The 25,690-nt window shown below is 43.2% G+C and overlaps 1 protein-coding gene across 2 annotated transcripts in view; it reads right to left on the bottom strand.

The window, feature by feature from the left end:
- LHCGR (luteinizing hormone/choriogonadotropin receptor) overlaps positions 1-25,690 on the bottom strand; it is a 60,685-nt gene that overhangs the window by 6,346 nt on the left and 28,649 nt on the right. For both annotated transcript variants that reach the window (XM_028104057.2, XM_088026206.1), the window contains exons 7-9: positions 18,383-18,451; positions 13,300-13,374; positions 9,640-9,825 (exon numbers count right to left, since the gene is read on the bottom strand). In XM_028104057.2, coding sequence (XP_027959858.1) covers positions 9,640-9,825; positions 13,300-13,374; positions 18,383-18,451 — 330 coding nt within the window. The remainder of the gene's footprint in view (positions 1-9,639; positions 9,826-13,299; positions 13,375-18,382; positions 18,452-25,690) is intronic.

Here is a 25,690-nt window from a genome sequence, read left to right as displayed (position 1 = left end):
ACCCATCCCCCTACCCTCCTCCCCTCTAGAAACCTGTTTGTTTTTCAGAGTCCATCATCTCTCCTGGTTCGTCTCCCCCTCTGACTTACTCCCCTTCATTCTTCCTCTCCTGCTATCTTCTTCTTTTTCTTTTTTCTTAAAATATGTTGCGTTATTTGTTTCAGAATTACAGATCTGTGATTCAACAGTCTTGCACAATTCACAGCGCTCACCATAGCACATACCCTCCCCAATGTCTATCACCCAGCCACCCCATCCCTCCCACCCCCGACCACTCCAGCAACCCTCAGTTTGTTCCTGAGATTAAGAATCCCTCATATCAGTGAGGTCATATGATACATGTCTTTCTCTGATTGACTTATTTCACTCAGCATAACACCCTCCAGTTCCATCCATGTCGTTGCAAATGGCAAGATCTCATTCCTTTTGATGGCTGCATAATATTCCATTGTGTATATATACCACCTCTTCTTTATCCATTCATCTGTCGATGGACATCTTGGCTCTTTCCACAGTTTGGCTATTGTGGACATTGCTGCTATAAACATTGGGGTGCACGTACCCCTTCGGGTCCCTACATTTGTATCTTTGGGGTAAATACCCAGTAGTGCACTTGCTGGATCGAATGGTAGCTCTAATTTCAACTGTTTGAGGAACCTCCATACTGTTTTCCAGAGGGGTTGCACCAGCTTGCATTCCCACCAACAGTGTAGGAGGGTTCCCCTTTCTCCACATCCCCGCCAACATCTGTCGTTCCCTGACTTGTTAATTTTAGCCATTCTGACGGGTGTGAGGTGGTATCTCATTGAGGTTTTGATTTGGATTTCCCTGATGCCGAGCGATGTTGAGCACTTTTTCATGTGCCTGTTGGCCATTTGGATATCTTCTTTGGAAAAATGTCTGTTCATGTCTTCTGCCCATTTCTTGATTGGATTATTTGTTCTTTGGGTGTTGAGTTTGATAAGTTCTTTATAGATTTTGGATACTAGCCCTTTATCTGATATGTCATTTGCAAATATTTTCTCCCATTCTGTCGGTTGTCTTTTGGTTTTGTGGACTTTTCTTTTGCTGTGCAAAAGCTTTTTATCTCGATGAAATCCCAATAGTTCATTTTTGCCCTTGTTTCCCTTGCCTTTGGTGATGTTTCTAGGAAGAAGTTGCTGCGGCTGAGGTCGAAGAGGTTGCTACCTGTGTTCTCCTTTAGTATTTTGATGGACTCCTGTCTCACGTTTAGGTCTTTCAACCATTTGGAGTCTATTTTTGTGTGTGGTGTAAGGAAATGGTCCAGTTTCATTCTTCTGCATGTGGCTGTCCAATTTTCCCAACACCATTTGTTGAAGAGACTGTCTTTTTTCCATTGGACATTCTTTCCTGCTTTGTCAAAGATAAGTTGACCATAGAGTTGAGGGTCCATTTCTGGGCTCTCGATTCTGTTCCATTGATCTATGTGTCTGTTTTTGTGCCAGTACCATACTGTCTTGATGATGACAGCTTTGTAATAGAGCTGGAAGTCCGGAATTGTGATGCCGCCAGCTTTGCTTTTCTTTTTCAAGATTCCTCTGGCTATTCGGGGTCTCTTCTGGTTCCATACAAATTTTAGGATTATTTGTTCCATTTCTTTGAAAAAAGTGGATGGTATTTTGATGGGGATTGCATTGAATGTGTAGATTGCTCTACGTAGCATTGACATCTTCACAATGTTGGTTCTCCCAATCCATGAGCATGGAACGTTTTTCCATTTCTTTGTGTCTTCTTCAATTTCTTTCATGAGTATTTTATAGTTTTCTGAGTACAGATCCTTTGCCTCTTTGGTTAAATTTATTCCTAGGTATCTTATGGTTTTGGGTGCAATTGTGAATGGGATCGACTCCTTGATTTGTCTCTCTTCTGTCTTGTTGTTGGTGTATAGGAATGCCACTGATTTCTGTGCATTGATTTTATAGCCTGCTACTTGACTGAATTCCTGTATGAGTTCTAGCAGTTTTGGGGTGGAGTCTTTTGGGTTTTCCACATAAAGTATCATATTATCTGCAAAGAGTGAGAGTTTGACTTCCTCTTTGCCGATTTGGATGCCTTTGATTTCTTTTTGTTGTCTGATTGCTGTGGCTAGGACTTCTAATACTATGTTGAATAGCAGTGGTGAGAGTGGACATCCCTGCCGCGTTCCTGACCTTAGGGGAAAAGCTCTCAGCTTTTCCCCATTGAGAACGATATTCGCTGTAGGTTTTTCGTAGATGGCTTTTATGATATTGAGGTATGTACCCTCTATCCCTATACTCTGAAGAGTTTTGATCAAGAAAGGATGCTGTACTTTGTCAAATGCTTTCTCTGCATCTGTTGAGAGGATCATATGATTCTTGTTCTTTCTTTTGTTAATGTATTGTATCACGTTGATTGATTTGCGGATGTTGAACCAGCCTTGCAGCCCAGGGATAAATCCCACTTGGTCATGGTGAATAATCCTTTTAATGTACTGTTGGATCCTATTGGCTAGTATTTTGGTGAGAATGTTTGCATCCATGTTCATCAAGGATATTGGTCTGTAATTCTCCTTTTTGATGGGATCTTTGTCTGGTTTTGGAATCAAGGTAATGGTGGCCTCATAAAATGAATTTGGAAGTTTTCCTTCCATTTCTATTTTTTGGAACAGTTTCAGGAGAATAGGTATTAATTCTTCTTTAAATGTCTGATAGAATTCCTCTGGGAAGCCATCTGGCCCTGGGCTTTTGTTTATTGGGAGATTATTGATGACTGCTTCAATTTCCTTAGTGGTTATAGGTCTGTTCAGGTTTTCTATTTCTTCCTGGTTCAGTTTTGGTAGTTGATACATCTCTAGGAATGCACCCATTTCTTCCAGGTTATCTAATTTGCTGGCATAGAGTTGCTCATAGTATGTTCTTATAATTGTTTGTATTTCTTTGGTGTTGGTTGTGATCTCTCCTCTTTCATTCATGATTTTGTTGATTTGGGTCATTTCTCTTTTCTTTTTGATCAGTCTGGCCAGGGGTTTATCAATCTTGTTAATTCTTTCAAAGAACCAGCTCCTAGTTTCGTTGATTTGTTCTACTGTTCTTTTGGTTTCTATTTCATTGATTTCTGCTCTGATCTTTATTATTTCTCTTCTCCTGCTGGGTTTAGGCTTTATTTGCTGTTCTTTCTCCAGCTCCTTTAGGTGTAGGGTTAGGTTGTGTATTTGAGACCTTTCTTGTTTCTTGAGAAAGGCTTGTATTGCTATATACTTTCCTCTCAGGACTGCCTTTGCTGTATCCCAAAGATTTTGGACAGTTGTGTTTTCATTTTCATTGGTTTCCATGAATTTTTTAAATTCTTCTTTAATTTCCTGGTTGACCCATTCATTCTTTAGTAGGATGCTCTTTAGCCTCCATGGATTTGAGTTCTTTCCGACTTTCCTCTTGTGATTGAGTTCTAGTTTCAAAGCATTGTGGTCTGAAAATATGCGGGGAATGATCCCAATCTTTTGGTACTGGTTGAGACCTGATTTGTGACCTAGGATGTGATCAGTTCTGGAGAATGTTCCATGGGCACTAGAGAAGAATGTGTATTCCGTTGCTTTGGGATGGAATGTTCTGAATATGTCTGTGAAGTCCATTTGGTCCAGTGTGTCATTTATAGCCTTTATTTCCTTGTTGATCTTTTGCTTAGATGATCTGTCCATTTCAGTCAGGGGGGTGTTAAAATCCCCCACTATTATTGTATTGTTGTCAATGTGTTTCTTTGCTTTTGTTATTAATTGCCTTATATAGTTGGCTGCTCCCATGTTCGGGGCATAGATATTTACAATTGTTAGATCTTCTTGTTGGATAGACCCTTTAAGTAGGATATAGTGTCCTTCCTCATCTCTTATTACAGTCTTTGTTTTAAAATCTAGTTTGTCTGATATAAGGATTGCCACCCCAGCTTTCTTTTGGTGTTCATTAGCATGGTAAATGGTTTTCCACCCCCTCACTTTCAATCTGGGGGTGTCTTTGGGTCTAAAATGAGTCTCTTGCAGACAGCATATGGATGGGTCTTGTTTTTTAATCCAATCTGATAGCCTGTGTCTTTTGATTGGGGCATTTAGCCCATTTACATTCAGGGTAACTATTGAAAGGTATGAATTTAGTGCCATTGTATTGCCTGTAAGGTGACTGTTACTGTGTATTGTCTCTGTTCCTTTCTGATCTTTGTTGCTTTTAGGCTCTCTCTTTGCTTAGAGGACCCCTTTCAATATTTCTTGGAGGGCTGGTTTCGTGTTTGCAAATTCCTTTAGTTTTTGTTTGTTCTGGAAGCTTTTTATCTCTCCTTCTATTTTCAATGACAGCCTAGCTGGATATAGTATTCTTGGCTGCATATTTTTCTCATTTAGTGCTCTGAAGATATCTTGCCAGTCCTTTCTGGCCTGCCAGGTCTCTGTGGATAGGTCTGTTGCCAATCTAATATTTTTACCATTGTAGGTTACGTATCTCTTCTCCCGAGCTGCTTTCAGGATTTTTTCTTTGTCTCTGAGACTCGTAAGTTTTACTATTAGATGTCGGGGTGTTGACCTATTATTATTGATTTTGAGAGGGGTTCTCTGTGCCTCCTGGATTTTGATGCCTGTTTCCTTCCTCACATTAGGGAAGTTCTCTGCTATTATTTGCTCCAATATACCTTCTGCCCCTCTCTCTCTTTCTTCTTCTTCTGGGATCCCAATTATTCTAATGTTGTTTCGTCTTATCGTATCACTTATCTCTCGAATTCTGCCCTCATGATCCTGTATTTGTTTCTCCCTCTTTTTCTCAGCCTCTTTATTTTCCATCATTTGGTCTTCTATATCACTGATTCTCTCTTCTGCCTCATTTATCCTAGCAGTTAGTGCCCCCATTTTTGATTGCACCTCATCAATAGCCTTTTCGATTTCGACTTGGTTAGATTTTAGTTCTTTTATTTCTCCAGAAAGGGTTTCTCTAATAACTTCCACGTTTTTTTCAAGCCCAGCTAGTATCTTTAAAGTCATGATTCTGAACTCTAGGTCCGACATCGTACTAATGTCCTCATTGAGTAGGTCCCTGGCTGACGGTACTACCTCTTGTTCTTTTTGCTGAGGTGATTTCTTTCGTCTTGTCATTTTGTCCAGAGGAGAACAGATGACTGAGAGAACAAAATGCTAACAGGTTTACAACGTCCCCAGCAAATATACTGTGTACAAATCAGAAAAGACCTGAAACCAGGGGAAAAGAAAGGGAAAGAAAGAAAAAAAGAGAAGAAAAAAAAAAAAGATAAAAACCAAAACAGAGCAATACAAAAAAAGCAGAATGTGATCAAATATGATCAGGCTAGTGCATAGATCAGTGCCACACACTAGATTTTGGGCGTATTTTGGTCTGTTAGAAAAAAGTGCCTCCTAAAATTTTAAAGGAAGAAAGACATATATGTACAAAATAAGGGTTGATACAATGAAGGGATAGAAGATGACTGTAAAGATGAAAATTATAAAAGATTTTATAAAAGGACTTGATAAGAAGTTTGAAAAAGAAAAGATTTAAAAAAAAAGAAAAAAAAAGGGAGAGAATGTGATCAGGCAGGAGACTAGAACAGAGCCATACACTAGTGATTTAGGGTATATTTTGATCTGTTAGAAGAAACTGTATCTCAAAATTTTAAAGAGAGAACTTATATATATATGCCAAAAAATAAGGGTAACTACTATGAAGGGATAAAATATGACTCTAAAAATGAAAAATAAAAAATGTTTTTTTTTTTTTAAAAAGAGATTGATAAGATGTTGGTTGAAAAAGGGAAAAAGAAAAAAGAAAAAAAAACAGTTAACAAAAATTAACTTTGATGAACTAATGAATCATGGTAAAAAAAAAGCCATGAATTCTATGTGCAGTATTCCCCTAGCGCTGGAGTTCTCCCGTTCTCCTTGATTGGTAAACTTGGTCTTGGCTTGCTGGCTGTTCGTGCTGATCTTCTGGGGGAGGGGCCTGTTGCTGTGGTTTCCAAATGTCTTTGCCGGAGGCTGAATTGCCCCGCCCTTGTCGGTCCGGGCTAAGCAAGGTGCTGGGGTTTGATCTCAGGAGCTTTTGTTCCCTGCAAGCTCTCCGTACAGCCTTGGAGGACCAGGGCAAAAATGGTGGCCTCCCAATCTCCACCCGGAGGAGCCGAGAACTCGGGGCCCCACTCCTCAGTGCGCCCCCAGAGAAAAGCAGTCACTCCCGTGTCCCCGGTCTCCGGCCGCTCTCCGTGCTCACCCGGCCTGTGACCGAGCGTTGCTATCTCTGGCACCCGACCCCGTGTGGAGTTTCCAAACCCAGCAGATCCCTGCGGTGCATTACCGCGCCGCTCCTCCCCGGGAAGGAAGGGGAGTCTCCCCGGATCTGCCACTTGTTGGGTCCCTGCTGCAGGAGCAGTGGCCCGACTGGGCCGCGGATCACAGTTTATGGCCACCCCGAGCTGAGAGCCTGCCCCTCGGCTCCGTCTCTGCAGCCGGCTTCCCTGCTCCGATACCCGGGAGCTCTGCCGCACTCAGGCACCCCCAGTCTTTTTGTGACCCCAAGGGTCCTGAGACCACACTGTCCCGGGAGGATTCCACCCTCTGCCTAGCCACTGCAGCGACGTCCCTCAGCGGAGCTGACTTCTAAAAGGTCCGATTTTGTGCTCCACGGCTCTAGCACTTGCCAGAAGCGGCCGGCGGAGGCCCCTCCCCCGCCGTCTATCCTCCCGAATATCGCCTCGGATTCACCTCTCCGCACGTCCTACCTTCCAGTAAGTGGTCGCTTCTCTGTTCAGGTAGTTGTTGCTACTCTCCTCTTTGATCTCCTGTTGAGTTCGTAGGTGTTCAGAATGGTTTGATCCCTATTCAGCTGAATTCCTGAGACCAGACGAAATCTAGGTCTCCTACTCCTCCGCCATCTTGCTCTACCTACCCTTTTTCCTTATGTGCAGAAATATATGTGGGTACTCCCTACTCCTCCATCATTCCAAGAAGTTTAGCCTAATGGAAAGGAGAGAAGTATCAAGATATTAAAGGAAACTTGTACTTATATTCCTAAGATGAGACCAAAGGGAGGCACAAAAAAAAACTAGATGAAGAAATAGAGGGAAAGAGAAAAGGTGGTGCAGAACTCAACCTTTCCCAAGGAGGAAGGAGATACGAGGCAACTGAGACTAGAAATTTCTATCTATTCTTCTCCAATATTAACAAGACAATTCCTTGTACAAATAACTTTGTATACAAAGCAGGAAGGTGGATAATATAGCAGAACTATTTGACCTACTGGACACAATTCCAAAAATTAATCAGCTTGTTATTTTGGGTCAGGCTTATAAGTCCTCAAATTTGGATCAAAGTATGCGCGCACGCGTGTGTGTTTGATGCTGGCTCCGTATCTGACTCTTACAGATACTGTGTGTGAACCAGTCTATAGTTAACAGGAAATGTGGTTGTTCTTAGCCTTCAGCTCATAGCCCTGGGTTCCATCTACTCTTTTTTGCAATTTTAATCATAGATACGAAGGAGGTCTTTGGGGCCATATGCCTAGGCAGCTGTGTGTGTTATCCAGGCCCAGCAGCTGCAGGGCAGAGGGGTGGCTCAGAGTTTGCATCAACATTCCACTGGCCAAGCTTCAGGCTTTCCAGCCTCACTAACATCCAAGGTTTCAAGCTTTATGGAGACAGAGGGAGTCAGTTAAAGCTTATAATCCCAAGCAAGATACCCTCTGTGTGACTATATTCCCATTGTACTTTGATACTGGCCTACAACTGCATAAGCCTGTCCTCCCCCTTTTTTACCCAGAGGCAGTCTCTTTCATTTGCTGGAATAAAAAGCCCTTGAACTACTGTTTTTACATGTCAGTAATTTCAGAAGGGATGTGACCACTTTGCCTCTAAAGTTGAGGTGTCCAGAATTAGCTTTCTCATAAACCACTGTCTGTATTGTTCTTCAAATTAGTCTCTCACCAGCTTTACTCACGTCCAAGCCATCTCCAGAGGTGCCCGAGTGTTATTTTACAAAAGCAAATCTGAGTAATTTTGCTTTGAGTTCTTCAGTGGTTCCCCATCCTCTGAGCAGCCTGGCCTGGCACTCAGAGCCCATCACAATACACCTCTCCCTGTTTCATCTGTGTACCCACAAAGCATCTTGCTCCAGTTTTCCCAAAGGACTTCCATCCTTTGTCTCTTGCCTTTGTGCCTTCACACCAGCTACTTTGTCTTCTTGGCATGGTTTCACTCACTCTTCCCTAGCCAACCCCTACCCCTTCTCCAAAGCTCAGCAGAAGTCACTTCCTCAGGAAGCCTTCTGTAAGTCCTATTGCTGTTTAGAAGCTCTTCTTCTGTGTTCCCAGGACATTCTGTTCTGTTCTTAGCTCTACCATTAGCCTTGCTGTATTGTACTTAAACATTGGTCTCTTGTGTGTTGCCCCCAAACAGCTGTTTGTGACTCTCGGAGGGTGGGATGAGCTCTTAGTTATCTCTGTATCTTCAGATTTTTGTACAGTTTGGAAATGATAAGTGCTCAGTTAATATTCTTTGAAGCTCAGTTAATGGTGCATGGCTCTCCGAGTGCTTTGTCTTCTTTTTGGTTACCTCAAAACTTCAGATAGCACTTCATGCACCTCTGCAAGGCACAAAGTAGATGTATAATAATACATGTTGGTTGACTCATTATAAATAGGTGGATTCCAAACAAAGACAGCAGCATCTTAGTGTCACTCTTCTAGCACCTCATCTAATTAATTGAGAACATCTTAGCCTGCATAATAACACTTCTGGGCAAATGTTTTCCCAGCTGTGAGTTGTGACCCATTAGTGGGTCATGAAAACAGTAGCGTGCATCAAGACTAGTATTAAAAACACAAACACACATGGAATAAAATAGAGTAAAATAGACAAGAAAAATATGTGCACATCACACATGTAAAAAAGTTACCTATGTGACATGTATGGTGGTTTGCGATGTAAAAAAAGGTATTAGTATGTATCTCAGTCAAAAAGAAGTCTGGAAAACAATCTTTAAGGAAAGAATGAAATCCTGCACACACTGTCCTTCCATTCTGGATTGTAGTGTATCAGTGGAATCAGCAAGATGCCCCCACTGGACACAAACCAGCCAAGAGCTCATGCCCTTTTTGTTCTGACACTAAGCTACTCCTTTGGGAGGTAGGATTTTGTTCTGAAATGAAAGATGGTCTTCTTGCTGGGAGAGAAACAGCTTTAAAAAAAGCTTTGTGTAGAGATTTGTGTCCATTTTTTTAAATTAAAGATTAAGATATTAGGTAAAATTTATTCTCTTGAGCCTACTTCCTCCTTCTTTAAAAATGTGCTCTGATAAGGATTAGAGCTAACTGATCTTTAAGATGCCAGTTTTGTACTCCATTTTGCAACTGCAATTATAGCCTAATTTAAGGTTATAACTCAGTTGGCCCAGAATAGGCTACAAAGGTCTTGTAGCTGCAGCGTGAATCAACTGTTTGGAATCAGTTTTCAGGAGGAAACAGGATGGTTCATTTTCTTCTTGGCTCTCTGAAAGTGACCCCATGGCTATGGAGCTGATCTAGAGCAGGGAGTGAAGGGGGCAGGAAGCTGTTGACCAGTTGACTGTTTTGAAATCTGTTTCTGCCACAGCTTGGCAGGCTCTCCCTTTTGTTTTTTACTTACTCTTTTGTTGGCAAGTTTCTAAAAGCACAGCAGTGGCTGGGGTAAGTCAGTGTGGCATCCAGGAGGTTGGTAAATTTTTCCCTCGATGGCAGTTTTTTTAGAGAATAGGATGATGTGGCGATGAGTGTCTGGATGGACTCCAGCCCGTAGCTAGGCAAGGCTTGCAATTTGGTGGAAGAAATATCCCTGAAAAATAGAAGGGAGCAAGCCTTTTTGTTTATATATTTTATACATTTGATTCATAGGATGAAACCCCTTCCCAACAATAGTATTGTTCTAGGTTCTGAGGAATCTTTTCTCCATCTTATCTTTCCCCTAATTCTCTATTCGGTTACTCTCATTAAGATCAACAACAAAAACTATGCTGTGTTTTTCCCCTCATATGCACCCCATTATTCCTTTCAAAGTTGAGTGTAACTCCTTATACCTGCCATATGTTCGTTAGCATTTCTCTTCCTTCCCCCACATCCCTTTCTCCCTCTCTCTGTCCTGCTCCCTTTCTCCACTTAGCAGACATGAAATAGCTATTGCTTTATGAGACAGCAGGCACGTGCAGTGACAACGGCTTTTGTGCTGTCTCCCAGGGGGAGATACTCAGAGCTTCAGATGCCTCTGTCTTTGACAGATCAAACCCTGCAGGGTAGGTTTTCACTAAGCACAGGCCAGTTATACTATTAGGAGCTGCTGTATGGCCTTAGCCATCATCTACCTGGGAAGCAGACTGCATGTTCTCTAAAGGCAAACTGGATTCATCATCAGTCCAAAGCAAGCAAGCAATGGGGCATGGAAAGAGTACTGTATGGAAACCTTAGTTTTTGTAAACAAGGTCCCAAACTCTTTGGTTTTTCTAGACTTGAGGCAATATCTGAGAAAAATCCAAACAAGTTCAATGTGAGGAGGAAGATGAGTAAGTGGAAAATTTAAAATCCTGCCTATCTCCTAAGTGGTTGCTGCTGATGCCCCATGAAACTTTTCCAGCGGCACAGTCCCCTTCGGCAAATTGTCCTAGTGCTTAGTGCTCAGCACATGGAAGGGGATCAAGAGATGACCGATAGACAGATGAACTTGACAACATGGAGCGATGGCTAGTGTAGGTCATTGGTGGACCAGCCAAGATGGCAGAATTTACCTCACGGGCTTCAGATTCCTGCTACTTTTTTGTCCTTGTTGATTGACGTAACCAGTGTTCTCATTCTGCTTTATGGAGGTATCTTGGTTATGTTAGGGATAGAGCACACAACTCTTTGCAGGTGGGTTTTTTGTTTTGTGTGTGTGTGTACGTGTGTGTGTATGTTTTGCTGGGGGTTTATTTTAGGATTTTAATACTTAGGATTTTAAATTAGGATATTTAGGATTTTAAATTAGGATTCTAGAAAAGGCAAGTTCTCATTATAAAGGAGTAAATCTCTGAAAATATATTTTCAGTCTCAGTGGAAGACTAGTGGGGGAAATGTTTCTGAGTTGTGGGTAGAAGGAGTGCTTCTAGACACCACTGATTCTAAGGGTGTAATGAGAACTGCTGCTTGTGAAATAAGACTAGGTCTGGTCCGACTGTTCTGGACAAGACAGTGCAGGTGTCTCTATTGCTCACAGTCATTTCTAAGCAAGTGGACCAAGCAGCTCTTCAGGCAAAGACTATCAGGCAGGATGTCTTGTGACCACACTAACTTCATCATATACTTTGACCCAGAGGCAGCTCTCTTTGGCTGGCTGTCCAGCGGCTGGGTCAGTAGCCAGCTTGCTCTAAGAGCTCTGCCTATAAGGTGTGCTAGACTACAGAGTCTCAACCAACCTGTATGATTGTGAGTCTGGTGTACAATGAATATGAGACTTACAGACAAGGACCCTTGGGGTAGGGTGGCGGAAGCTGAGACGCAGCAGAGAAAGCAGTGGGCAGGAGTCATGAGGTAGTAAAAGCAAAAGTCATGAGGCTGAGTGGAGAGTAAAGAGAGCGTTAGGATTGAGAGTGGCAGAAGTTAGGAAGTTGAGAAGGTCAGGAATTTTAGTGGTGGGAATTAGGAAGTAAACAGAGTCAGGGGTTGATGATTGCAGGAATTAAGAAGAAGAGTCAGAATGGATACCAGCAGGAGCTGGGGACTAGGTGAAGTCAGGGGTTGACAGTGGTGGGGGCTAGAGCTGGGCACAGTTCGAGGTTGACTGTAGTGGGGCTAGGAACTAGACTGGATTGGGAGTTGACAGTAATGGGGGCTAGAACTAAAGACAATGAGGGGCTGACAGCAGTGGGGGCTGGGAACTAGACACAGGGGGGTTGATAGTAGTGGGGGCTGGGAGCTAGACACAGGAGGGTTGATAGTAGTGGGGGCTGGGAACTAGAGATGGGGGCTTGATAGTAGTGGGGGCAGGGAACTAGACACAGAAGGGTTGATAGTAGTGGGGGCTGGGAACTAGACACAGGGGGGTTGATAGTAGCGGGGGCTGGGAACTAGAGACAGTTGTGGTTGATAGCAGTGGGGGCTGGGAACTAGAGATAGTCTGGGGCTTGATAGTAGTGGGGGCTGGGAACTAGACACAGGGTTGATAGTAGTGGGGGCTGGGAACTAGAGATGGGGGCTTGATAGTAGTGGGGGCAGGGAACTAGACATAGAAGGGTTGATAGTAGTGGGGGCTGGGAACTAGACACAGGGGGGTTGATAGTAGCGGGGGCTGGGAACTAGAGACAGTTGTGGTTGATAGCAGTGGGGGCTGGGAACTAGAGATAGTCTGGGGCTTGATAGTAGCGGGGGCTGGGAACTAGAGACAGTTGTGGTTGATAGCAGTGGGGGCTGGGAACTAGAGATAGTCAGGATAGTAGTGGGGGCTGGGAACTAGGCACAGTCAGGGGGGTTGATAGAAGTGGGGGCTGGGAACTAGAGACAGGGTTTGATAGCAGGGGGTGCTGGGAACTAGAGACAGTCAGGGGGTTGATTGCAGTGGGGGCTGGGAACTAGGCACAGTCAGAAGTTGACAGTGGCAGGGTTGGAAGTAGAGTGGTTCTACTTGCACCCTCAGGGAGCCCGACAGAGCAGCTCAGCTCTGTCTGGACAAGTGCCAGGGGTAAGTCAGATCTTTGGCCTTTGCATGTCCATGGCTGGATGCCAGGCAGGCAGCCTCCCCTCTGTCAGCATGTGAGACAGCCCTGCATGCTTGGTGTTATAGGTTGAATCGTGTCTCTCCCAAATTCAAATGTGGCAGTCCTAAGCCCCCAGTACCTCAGAATCTGACCTTATATGGACATGAGGTCTTCACAGAGGTAATCACGATAAAATGAGGTCATTAGGATGGATCCAGATCCAGTATGACTGGTGTCCTTATAAAAAGAGGGCAATTCAGAGACAGGCAGATCCACACAGAGAATGCCATGTGAAGGCGAGAGTTCTGTTGTCACAACCAGAAGGCACAACAAGCAGCAAGGAGGGAGGCCTGGAATAGATCCCGCCTTCACAGCCCTCAGGAGGAATAAGCCTGCTGACACCTTGGGTTCAGACTTCTAGGCTCTAGAATGCAGTTTCCATCACATTAGCCCTCCCAGTTTGTGTTATTGGTTGATGGCAGCCCTTTCACATGCAGAGGCTGAGTCTCCACAAACCAGCCTGGGGACAGTGTGGCTGGACACCCTAAGCAGGCCTGGATGGGGAGGGAAGGCAGCACCCCTGTACTCACAAGATGCTAGGTCCTGTGGCCCCCCGGAAGGCTCCATTGTGCATCTTCTCCAGGTGTGCATTTTCCTTGAGCTCCCTGTGGGGAAGGAAGTGTCCTTAGCGGAGTTTGTACTGTCATGTGTTACCAGTCACAGCGGCACGGACACACGTTTGGAGCAGCCTGCCTGAGTGGTGCTCAGCGCTAGAGGGAAAGGGGGGACGGTAGGGAAAGCAGAAAAAGACATGCCAGTGCCGGGCAAACTGTCTAGTTGCTGGAGTGTGTGTCTGGCCCCACCTTTCCCCTGCAGGGTCCCCCTCACTAGGTAGAATGTGTTGTCCTACGGCTTCAAAGTGCTCACCCCTCCTGGCCTGGAGTTAGGACAGTTGGCCGCCGTGCAGCTGTGCCAGGATGAAACTGCTGCTCCAGTGTTCAAGGCTGAAGGGCTGAGGTGCAGCCTGCTCTGTGTCCTGCACTCTGCCGCCCTGACCATGGAGGTCTCAGAGTTGGCTAACAGTCATCTACTGAAGTTTGCTAATACTTTACTTGAAAAGAAAAAGTTGGGTCCACTCAAAGATAGCCCTTTCATCATGGGAATTGTACCTTTTTTTTTTTTTTCGGGCATGCATTCTCTGTGGGTAGGAAAGGGGAGGAAGAACAGCCTGTGTAGAAAATTGCCCCACACCCTGCATGCCCCACATGGCGTCCTGTGCTGGGTATATGATTGTCGCCAGTATGCATGTTGTGGAAACAAAAGGGTTGAGGGCTACTGTAGTTAAAGCTGTGGCATAACCAAGTGCTGCTATGCAGTAGCTACCTGACGCTTCTGTTCTGTGGAGCTCCAAGCAGCTCAGGGTGAACTGCTCAGGATCAACTAGCTCAGCCTGGCTCTGCCAAGCGGCCTCCTGTCTGGGCCCTGACACTGGGGTCTCCAAGCCCAGGCCCCTCTCTGGGTGGACGAGAGAGCAGAGAGAAGAGTTCCTGCGCTCAGGCTTGCTGGCCTTCTTTTGAGCACTTTCATTCTGTAAGAGAAGAGTGGTGCCTCAAAGAGCCTTCTGGAACATGCCTCCATTGTTGGTGTGGTGATTTCAAGCATGAGAGCATGATTCTTCTGCATCACCATTACAGTGTTGGATAGCAGAACAAATAGACCGACACCTGCTCTCCCCTCCCCTGCAGGATGCTTAGGTATCATGGCTCATCTCATAGCTTTACATCTTCTTTGTTGTCTTTCTGCATGTCTCCACATCACGGGCTGCCATTTAAAAACTACAAAACCCCCTGTATCTTGTTCCCTGGGCGGCTGTTTTCCACATGCTTCTACTAAGCGTTTTCCTTGGAAATCCTCAGCCCTTCCATCAGAAGGTACCTGTCAGTCTCATATAGTTCCATCCCCTGGGTATATTTCCACTTTCAAAGAGATGAGGTTGTCAGAGTCAATTGCTGTTTAAAATCTAAATCAAAAGAAAATTTCTTTTCCAAACCTCCATGGCTCTTCTTCCTGATTTGGTTTGTTTTAATTATGTTCTGTTATGGTCATAAATCATTGAAACGGGGCTCTGTGAGCAAATAATCCTCATGTCAGCCAGGTCAAATTAATTGTTCAAATTTCATGACAGAGCATTTCACATGTTTTATTAAAACTCAGATCTTTCCGTGTACTGATAATTCTGCATCATGTAACTCAGTTAAAAATAAATTTGTCTACCACGTTTTCCTGGGGGTCACTTTCATGTTCCCAAGTGACACAGCCCTCCAGGTATGAGAAGCACAGGCAGGATAACCTCTTGAAGCACAGTGGGAGAACCTCCAAACTCCACCCAAAACATTCATAAGTGGGGTGCTCTGGGAATGGTAGGGACTGACTCTCAGAACCCTGGAGGTGTCTGAGGGCAACCCCCTGGTGCTGCTTCTCTCCACCCTATCTTGCCTTAATAAATAGGAAGTTTGAGAACTTTGCAGGGCCTTGGTGTCATCATTCTGAACAACTTAGAACAGGCCCACGTATGAGGAAGGTGTCAGAAACTGGGTTGAATGTATAGTTTGAAAATTTTGCTTGGCCGTTTTAAAACCTACCTCCCCTTCCCTGCTTTGATCCTTCAATGGGCCTCCTTGCCCGTGGAAGAGAATTCAGACTCTTTTCCATTGCCTCTGAGTTCTGCATGATTTGTTCCTGCTCCATGTCCAGGTTTGTCTCATACCCATTTCCCCTTGCTGATGACCCTCTAGCCACACTGTCCTCCTCTCGATTCTTGGAGCTTACAACTTCTTTTCTTTGCACATCCTACTTCCTCTTCCTGTGATGTACTTCCCCTCACTATGGCCATGGTTGACTCTTTGTCATCCTCTAGGCTCAGCCTAAATTTCATGTCTGTGGTGAAGCTATCCCTGGGCACCTAACCTAAAGTCAGTCAGGCCCTGTACTCTCGCAGATCTCAGTAATGGATTATTTCCTTCATAGGATATATCCCTATCTGCAATAACTTCATTTATTTACTTGTCTTTTTGTCTGTGTCTTCTGCTAGAAGAGAAACTTCATGAGGGCAGGGACTCTTTCCACTCTGCCGTCTCAGACCCAGCTCCTAACGTGGTGCCTAATATATTGGTGATTCTTAATAAATGTTATTGGATAAATAAATGAATGAAATTGATTCTTGGCAAACTGATTTGTGTTCTTGGCTTCCTCTTTCTTGCAACAGTGAAGTATGGAAGATACAGAATCTTGACTAGTTGGACTTTTTGAAGTTCACACTCATTTAGGCATCATTGAAGCAGCTGGGACACTGCTGACCAAGGCCCTCCTTCCCAAAGTCCTGTTGTCCCTGACTTCCTGAAGATGTCCTCTGCTGGTGTCCCTCCCACTCTGTTTGCTTTTGCTCTGGCTTCTCCTCCTTTCTTGTTGTCCCCCAATTTTATATTCAGTTCTCTTAGCTCCCTGCCTCGTCCAGGTGACCTCAGCCACGAAGGCCTTCAGTCACCCCCTGTATTCAGAGAGCTGGTGTCTCTCGCTAGCCCTGCACCCCCACCCCCAACTTCTGTCCTTTCTGCTAGCAGATGAACCTTCTTTAAGTGTCCCTCACACTTCGCATCCTAGAACTTTCAACAGCTTCTCATTTTTTACAGAAGAGAGTCCAAATTCTTTACTGTGGCACCTGAGGCCCTTACTGCTTTGTCCCTAACTCACACCTAGAACTTTCTAAAAGGTGCTGTGTCCTGTTCTGTGAACACATGCTTCCACCTCTGGGCCATTCTCTTTGTCATCCTCTGCTTGGAATGCATTTTCCTTCTCTCTTTGCCTCTCTGACTTAGGCCCAGCTCAAAGTCTATGTCTCTCATGAGACGTTCTCTAATTTTCTTCTCTTCTGCCTTTGAAAGCCCAGAGGACTTTACTTCTCTCAGGGGAGGCATCATGCTTTGCCTTCTGTTTTAGTTACTACTTAGTGTACAGTTTATATACCATTTGGCAATGCTTCTTCCTAGGCTCTAAGCTCCTGTGGGGCAAACACTGGGGCTTATTCATCTTCATTTCCACCCCAGATATAGCATGTTCCTCAAACACAGCTGATGCTTGGCAGACCCTTGTTGAGTGAATGAGGCATCTGAAAGTACTGTGCCAGGAGAGGATATGATTTGATTTTGGCAGAAACAGATTCAATTGGCTAGAGTGAACTCTTCGTTAAATTCAAGTCAACGAGAAAATGAAGGAAAATTTACTCCATGAGTTCAAGGTGCCATTTCTTGAGCACTTGGTATGTGCCAGACTCAGGCTAAGATTATAAAAATATAATCTTATTTATCATTCATTTGTTCATTTGTAGTTAATGAACTGTGCAATGTGATAAATAATAAATGAGCACATACTCTGTGCGAGGCACTGTGTTAAGTACTGAGGATTCAAAACAGACCTTTTCATTTTTGGTGAGGATATCCTCATAAACAAGCCCATTAGCGGCTCTATTTTATGGCTGAGAACACTGTGGCTGGGATAGGTTAAGTCACTTGCGCAAGGTCAAGCTGATAAATACTGGCATTGGAGTTTGAAGCCCAATTGGTGACTCTTAGCTCTGTTCTCTTCGTCACCAAGCTCTGTAGCACGGTATGGATATAATAGAATCTTTGGTTAATATGTATAGTTATATAGTCTATTGTATAGACATGCTACTCAACTTGAGACTGGCAACATCAGCATCTCCTGGGGGCTTGTTATAATTACAAATTCTCAAGCCCTACCCTAGACCCACTGAAGCAAAGTCTCTGGGGGTGGGGCCTAGGAATCTGTGTTTTAACAATCTCCATGTTATTCTATGTGTGTTAAAGTCTGAGAAGTCCTGGTATAGACTGTGGTTTATACAATTTATTATAAAAGCCTTTTCTTAATCTTGGCTTCAATTGTGCTTTTCAGGTGCTCTTAGTTTTTATTATACCCAACTGTAGGGTGATTGTCACCTCACTCTGTACGTGTTATGGTTCCAATGGCCCCAGCCCAGCAGGTTTAGTGAATGAGCCACTCTTTTAGAAAAGGTACCATTGAAGGAAAGAGAGGTGGGGAACAATGAAGGAAGCAGTTGGTAGGGATGCTCTCCTTGAGTTAAAGGCTGTGAACCCTGGGGACCAGGGTAGGATATGGTGAAAGCACCAGGCCCCCTCACTCTGTGAAAAATGTGCTCCATAATCCCCCCTAACAGTAGGGGGATGGGACCGCGAGTAGGCCTGTTGTGGCTGATTGGGCTGGTACCTGGGGTTACCCGATTTCTTTGCGGTGGGGCTGGGGGAAGAATTTCTTCACTGAAATCCTGCTGCTTCTAACACACCATCAACCTGAGTGAGGGGGCTCGAGAGGGAGGCTGAGAGATGAGACTAAAGTAGGGTGTTGAATATTTTAGCAAACTGTCAACTTTAATGTCTCCAGGCTGCATCTATCTTTGAAATCAGGTGCTCTGGGGTTTCTAGCCAGCCAGTTGCCTAGTAACATGAGTGAAACACTGAGGACTAACCACTTGAAAGTTTATTTTTGTCCTGCGTTAGTTGCTAAAGATTGAATGTGATCTGGTAGCTAGAGTAATACTTCATTTTTATTCATGAGCTGGGGAAATAAGCACATACTTACAGGGAAATCAGCGTTGTCCCGTTGAAGGCATGACTTTGTATTTCTTCAAACCCATTTCCATATAGTTTGCTGAAGTGAGAGGAGAGAGGATTTAGCAGTGAAAGAAGCACATTTTGGAATCACACATTCTTCCTTCTGTGACATTTATTACTAAGATAATTACTGGCATTCACAATATCTAGCTCTGTTTCTCTAACGTTTTGAATTCTAAGGACCTGATGAGATGGAGCTGGTTTTTTTTTTCTTCTTCTTTCTATTCTAGTTTGGCTTCACTTCGACCAGTGGCATCACCACCAATTTGTTTGATTATTAAGTGTTTATTAAGTGCCAGGCACTTGATCAGTCATTCTACATGTATTTTGTGACTTAATCCTCATTGTCATTTCCATTATGCTGATGAGAAATCTAAGTCTCAGTGTTGTTGTGTTGCCTCTGCTTTCCGGGTGGCTGAAAGTGCAGGGCAGAGGAAGACTCCAGTACTGAGTTAGCTTTTCTTTTCCTTGGATGAGTATGTGTTTTTGCTAATGCCGTATTTGGCTCCATAACCAAGAAGATTTCAATGCCTGTAAATGGTTCTTTAAGACCAATTAGTGGATAGGGAAATCAGTTTAGTTGGGTGCAATCAGCATTTAGCAAAATGAAATAGAACAGAATAAGACAAAATGGAAAATATTGAAGTGTGTTTCATGTAATTAGGGTAGTATCATTTATGGGATTTTGTTCCACCATTTTTCTATGTTATGTACATAAAAGTGTACATACACATATATAGATAATACATATACATCTGCCCAGAATAAGACCTAAGAGGGTCCCCAAGACAGATGTTGGGAAATGTTGAAGTCAGGAATGAGCTTGGAGAGGATCAAGTGGCACACCTTCATTTTACAAAGAAAGGAAGAGGCTCAGAAAGGAAAGTGACTTGTCTAAAGCCCAGCATAGGCAGAAATGGGACCAGAACATACTTTGTCTTGGGCTATTTCCAGTATATCCCTTTCACTGGTTGTTTTCACTTTTCTTCCCTGAGATATCCACATGGCCCCTCTTCCTCCTCCTGCAGGGCTGTGCTTGATGTCACGTTCTTGGTGCGGCCTTTCCTGGCTGCGCATTTAAACTCCCATCCTCCCTTCCCCCAGCATTCCCACATTCCCATCTCCCCTCTTGGATTTGTGTTTCCTCTGTGGCTTTATCAGCATCTGACCTGTGATTATATCATACTCGTTCATCATCTGCCTTCCCCGGCAGAATGTAAGCTTCAGGAGAGCAAGGATTTCAAACTGTTCTGTTTCTTACAGAATCCCCTGCATCTGGAACAGTGCCTGGCATTTGGGAGGATTACAGTAAATATATGTTAAATGAATTGGATGAACAAATGGATATATGTAAGATGAATTTCTTACTATAAATCATAGTTAACCAAGCAAGATTGAAAGTCATAGTCTTAGAAATATTTGTGTAAGTTCTTCATGAACCATGATAAAATGTGAGAAAGGGCTATGGTATAACATAAAATTAAGCTCCAGCACCTGGCAAGACCCTAGCTTCCGTTTACAGGGTTGCTGGTAGTTGCATGGCCATGTAGGGATGGGCTGGTGTGTGCGACTTAAGAAACAGTTTAGACACCTTCCCCAGCTGTTCCTGTTCCAGGTGGCTGTTGTCTGCAAGGGTTCTCTAGACTTTGTTAAATAAAACAAGCATGGAATTGTGTCTTGTGGTGTATGTGTAGGTGTGTAGTGTGTATGTGTGTGGGGGGTCTCTTTACATCAATCCATAGCACACCTGAGACAAAACAGTGTATAGATAAATCTAAGCAGGACTCAGGGCTGAAGCATGATATTTGAACACTGGCATTCAGAAAATAGAGATTACAAAATAATCCATAAAACCTTATTAATTTGAGTTCAGGGTGACCTCATTTTGTAAAACCCCTGGGTCTCTCATGATGCTTGCTACCTGACAGGAGCCCAGCCTGAGGAACAGGCTTCTCTGTCTTCTCATGCTCTCCTGTGCTTTCTTCTGGAATTTTGAATTTACAACTTCACCTATGAGCTCTTAACTGTATTCTGTAAGGGATTCTTGGGTGCCATTTTTTACTAGTTTTCTAGAATTTGAGGGGATAATTACTTGGTTTATCTCTGTTGTCTTGTGTAATTACGCACAACATTCTTGTCTCCTTAGCAGCTCAAAAATAGAATTCTTCTTTTTAAAGCATTTTCTAAAAAGATTTTTTATTTATCCATTTGAGACACAGAGATACACAGAGAGAAAGAGCATGAGGAGGGGGAGAGGCAGAGGGCGAGGGAGAAGCAGGCTCCCTGCTGAGCCAGGAGCCCGATGTGGGGCTCGATTCCAGGACCCTGGGATCATGACCTGAGCCGAAGGCAGACACCTAACCATCTGGGCCACCCAGTCGCCCCTAGAATTCTTTTTTTAATTTTACATTTAGACTATTATTCTTTGGCAGTCCCTTATCATTTGGGGGTTTGAATTCCTTTATAGCAATCTCTTGTAGATGAAGGAATCATATTGGACTTTTCTTTGAACTTCTTTGAAATTGGATTTCTTAAGAGTCTCGGCCAGGGTTTGTCAAAGCATTCCCCTTCATCCACTGACTCAGAATCAACTGGAGCTGCTTGCTGGAAATGCAGACTCAAACCCACTGAGCAGGTGCCCTGCAGAGCTATGGAATCAGAATGTGGTAGTGGTGTTCAGGAATATGCACTTTTATAACAAGCTCTCCCAGTGAGCTTGGGCATGCCAGCTTGGGGCCCCTTGCCCTAAGGTACAGCATGGGATGATATAGCTCTCATCATTTCCATATGCAGATCAGATGGTCTGCTGGATAGAACTTAGTCCAGAGTCTGATTCCCTTACTGCTTTCCCTACCTGGTAAGCGATGGAGTTACATGCATAGTGAATTAAGACAGAGTAGCTCCCACTCTGTTTTGAGCAAAGCAAAGCTGCCAGCACTTGTCTGGATGCCCATTTCCCCATCATCCTTATGTGCTGTCCTGATCCTAGTTTTGATACATAATTAGGATTTTATACTTTTTTTTTTTTTAAGAGGGGCTTACAATGCCATTGCTCTAAGTGCAGCTTCGTGGTTAAATTTGCATCTTCAACCCAACTGCTCGCTACTTATTAGCTGAGTTACTTTAGGCAGTTACTTAACCTCTTTGTGTGTTAATTTCCTAATCTGAAAATAGGGATGATAATAATAGTATTGACTTCAAAAGGCTATTGGGTGGATTAAAATGCTAAACCTATGTGAAGCACTTAGAAATAAGTCCTGGAACACAGTAAATGCTTAATGTGTTGCCATTATTATTATTATTATTATTATTATTATTATTATTATTTTATAATATTTTGTAGTAGCTACATCTCTCTGACGAGAATAGAGGGAAAGGGTCTCCCTTGCCATGCTCTGGATAGGAGTTCCATGAATTGTAGCAGTCTGTTTAATTGAACTGTTGTCCGCTGGGGTAGGGGCCTTCCTGTTCTTGGTGGAGCAGGTCAGTTTAGTGGCCTGGGCTGCCTCAGATGTACTCACTCTCCAGAGGCCCTCAAACATCTTTGGTCTGTGTTAGCATCATTGACATGCTTGTATTGGGACATTTTTCAGGTCTTTTTTAAAAAAATAGTCTGGGTCCTGTTTGTCCCGACTTTCCAAAGAATGGGGCTCACTGTTTCCTTTTCAGCTGTTTCTCTTCAGCTTTGTTCTTACCAGTTGCACACAATAGAAGGTGTTGCTTTGTTTTAATTAAAACTGGCTTCCTTACTTTGGGGAAGTTACGAATGTGAGTGGGAGGTCTCCTGCTGTCAGGCCCATACAATGCTTTAAAATGCCCCTTAAAACATCTGGAGAGTCACTTCAGATAACTTTTTTCCCAAAACATCATGGTGTCAGAATTAAATGAGGATGGCTCCCTTTGCCTTGAGGATGCTTTCACAAGCACAGAAATAATCCCCCCCCCAACCTCCTGTATTACAATAGCTGCACCTTACTTTAAAGCATTGTCTATGTTCTCTATTCAAATGTCAGTAATTGTGATTCAGAAAGAGAGAATGTCACCTTTTTATTCAAAATAAGGTTCAGGCTTTAGAACTTAATCACAGATGAGACTCTCATTCTGAATGCTGCCTTGAAACAACTCCAAATATTCCTGGGGCTCTAAAAGCATTTCTGGGATTATATTAACAGTATTAGATGATCTGCCATGGTTCCTTTTTGGATCATGTAACCATCTAGTTTTTGGATGATTTTAAAGAAGAAAACTTAATATGTGTTTGCAGATTTGCAGGGTCTCAAAAAGTGGCCTCAGGGTTTCTATTTTAGAAAATATGCCCCATGGTGATATATCTATAAGCAAATTTTTATCAAATGACTATACAGATACCTACCTAAAGAACAGGGATCCTAAATTCATCACGTTCTTCTCCGGTGGTATTTTGCTGGAGTCCTTTTATACCTGAATAATTCCTGTGTATGAAGTGTATGAAGACACTTCTTGAGTGGATGCCTTGGCCATGGTTGTATGAATAACTTGTCACCAGTTCACTGTCACCTGGCTGATCTATTTATGCTGCCATGACCCTAGTTTTAAATGTTCATCAGAATTCCCCCATTTCTGTGGGGCTCACAGACTCAATGGCAAGGAAATCCTTTCTCTGATGTGGGCATACCTCCTGACTTTCAGCAGCACTGAGTTGTTATGTTTTCCTTCAAGTTTCCCTCAGCCAAGTTCATGTCATCTTATATGACTTTACCATATGTAATAACAAAAAGATGTCAGGCATCCAAAAGAATGATTACAGCAATGGATTATAATATATTGAATAAAATTTAAAAAAAAATCTACTTCCACAGTGATACTTAAAAAAGAGAGAGATCGAGAGAGAAGGAGAGGATTCTTTTTTTTACAGAAGAGTGCTGATAATAAATGTAGAAGAATGATGAAATTTAAAACTTCCATTTTGTAACTCCCTGCATAATAACCGAATAATCATTTGATGCTGAAACCATTAGCTGAAAAGTTGTTGGCCAATGGGCTAGTTGTACCAACTCAAAGTATCCCACTATCGCTTATTATTAATGACAAAGGGAAAAATGTGCCCTTACAATGAAGATGTCTGACAGTCACACTTTAACCAAATGGCCAAGGGGCATGGCATGATGTGCCTTCTGGTTTGATGAACTGGGAGAGGCACAGCATGCCCTCTGCAGTGTTCTTGCAGAAATGTTGACCTGAATCTAATCCTGATAATATAGTCAGATGAATCCAGACAACTGGCCTGGGTTCCTTCAAGGAATTGTTGTCATACAGAACAGAGGAAAGTCGGGGAGCAGATCTTCGTGGGTGGGGTAGGAGGTGAGATTGGGAGCACTAAGGGACATAATAGTGAAAATGCAGTGCATAAAATTTTGATTGGATTCTGAGTCAAAAAATTCTATAAAAGACATTTTCATTGGAATGGGGACTGTAGATTGGACAATGTCATTAAATTCATGTTTTTTTTTGTTTGTTTTTTGGGGGTGTGTGTGTATAATGGTGTAGTTACATAGAATGTTCCTGTTTTGGGGAGTTACATGCTGAAGTATTTAAGGTATGAAGTGTCATAATATCTATAAACTTTTTTTGGATGGTTTGGCCAAAAAGAAATATGTTGCATATACTTACACATATAGAGATGGGGTGGGTGTAGCAAGCTGCTAATAGTTGGTAAATCTAGGTAAGTTGTATAGGGGTGTTATTGGAAAGACAAGTGGAAAGCGACTCCACTTGTCCACTGAAAATTTTAAAATAAAAAATATTTAAAAAGAGATGATGAGACATGGTGTTTTCAGGATGGTCTAAAACAAGTGGCTTGCTGAATATTAGCTTTTAATCATGGTGGTGCCATGTAGTTGACACGACGTGGTTGAATTTGTACAAGTATTTATAATCCCATTGGATACACAGAGACAGAGGCACGTCTGGGTGGTGTAACTTGACTAGAGGTCATTAGACACAGGGCCAGGATTAGAACCCAGGCTTTCTGTTTCAACACCCAGCAGTCTCTTCATTGTGGCTTATCACAGGTGCAGCCTGGAAGCTTGCCATCCTTTGCCAGGCATTCTTTCTCTGAGAATTAGTTGTCACGACCTTTCCTTCTCTTTGTGGAGTTCAGACATGAATCAAAGTTGTCTCTTTTTTTGAGACTGGTATGACCAGTCATCTAGAATATTTTAAAGGTGGTGCAGCCACATCCTGCTTCCTCAGGGGGTACATTTCAAGGTAGCCTCTTGAGGAGATTTAATGAAAAGCCAAAGTGGCTATAAGGGACTTAAGAGTATAATGCATAGTTCTAGCATTAACCCCACTGAGCTTCTCCAGCATCAAGTGAAGTGTTTTGTTTTCATTAAATGAGCTCACAGTTGGTAAAGATTTTGGTGGGGGGAGGGCAGGAAAGGTTCCACAAAAAGCAAAATCTCCAATACTACTAATAATGAAGAGAGAAGGCTCCTAATTAGGAAGTTGAACTTTACAGCTGAGAAAATAAAGCTTTCCTCTTTAACTATAATACTCTTTTTCCAACAGGGTGCTCCACAGGATCCTTCACTTACAGAAGGGCCCATTCAGCTGAGAACAAGTGCCAAGCAAATGACTAATCACTCCCCCTCCAGATGAAGGGCTGAGAGTGAGGAGGGGGATGGAAGTCCAATGCCCCCTGGGCCCACTAGGAAAGATGAATCTGCAATCCTCATTAACTTCAGATGTGGGGCAATTATGCCCTGCTGGTAGGCACTATTCTTCTTAAAATCATAACTAACATAAGTTAATGGCCCCATAATAAAAATACTGTGCAGCTGTCATGTGCACATGCTGAAATGTGATGTGTGAAAGGAATCTTTTGTTGTTCCTTGAGTTTGGTGGGTTGGTCCAGTCTTGGTTGCTCACGAGGGCCCTGTGGATCATCCCAACACTCATTTTCTTGTTGACTGTTCTCCACATCTTCTGTCCTTTCATTCATTCCATTTCCACTTCATTCTTATGGCTGTACATTTACCTGGGACAAGTACCATTTGGGTCCCGATTATTTTTAGATTTAGGTCAAAATCAAAGGAAGTCTTGGATATTTGTGATCTTTGAATAAAGGCTACTCTGTTGGGTGGTTTCTTATTACTTTTGTCAGTTACGTCTAAGCTTTTAATCCTTTATCCCAGCATTCAAGACTCAGCAATCCAATGTCCCTTCCACCTCTGCCATTTATCTAAACCTATTTCCTGTTTCTTAAGCTGGGTGTGTACTCCCCAATAAGTAAGAC

The sequence above is a fragment of the Eumetopias jubatus genome, unplaced genomic scaffold (genome assembly GCF_037043125.1).
Source record: "Eumetopias jubatus isolate StellerSeaLion01/CBP00866 unplaced genomic scaffold, mEumJub1_p1.0 scaffold_9, whole genome shotgun sequence".
Taxonomy (NCBI): domain Eukaryota; kingdom Metazoa; phylum Chordata; class Mammalia; order Carnivora; family Otariidae; genus Eumetopias; species Eumetopias jubatus.
Note: the sequence above shows the minus strand (reverse complement) of the source record. Positions and strands in the feature narration are given on the sequence as shown.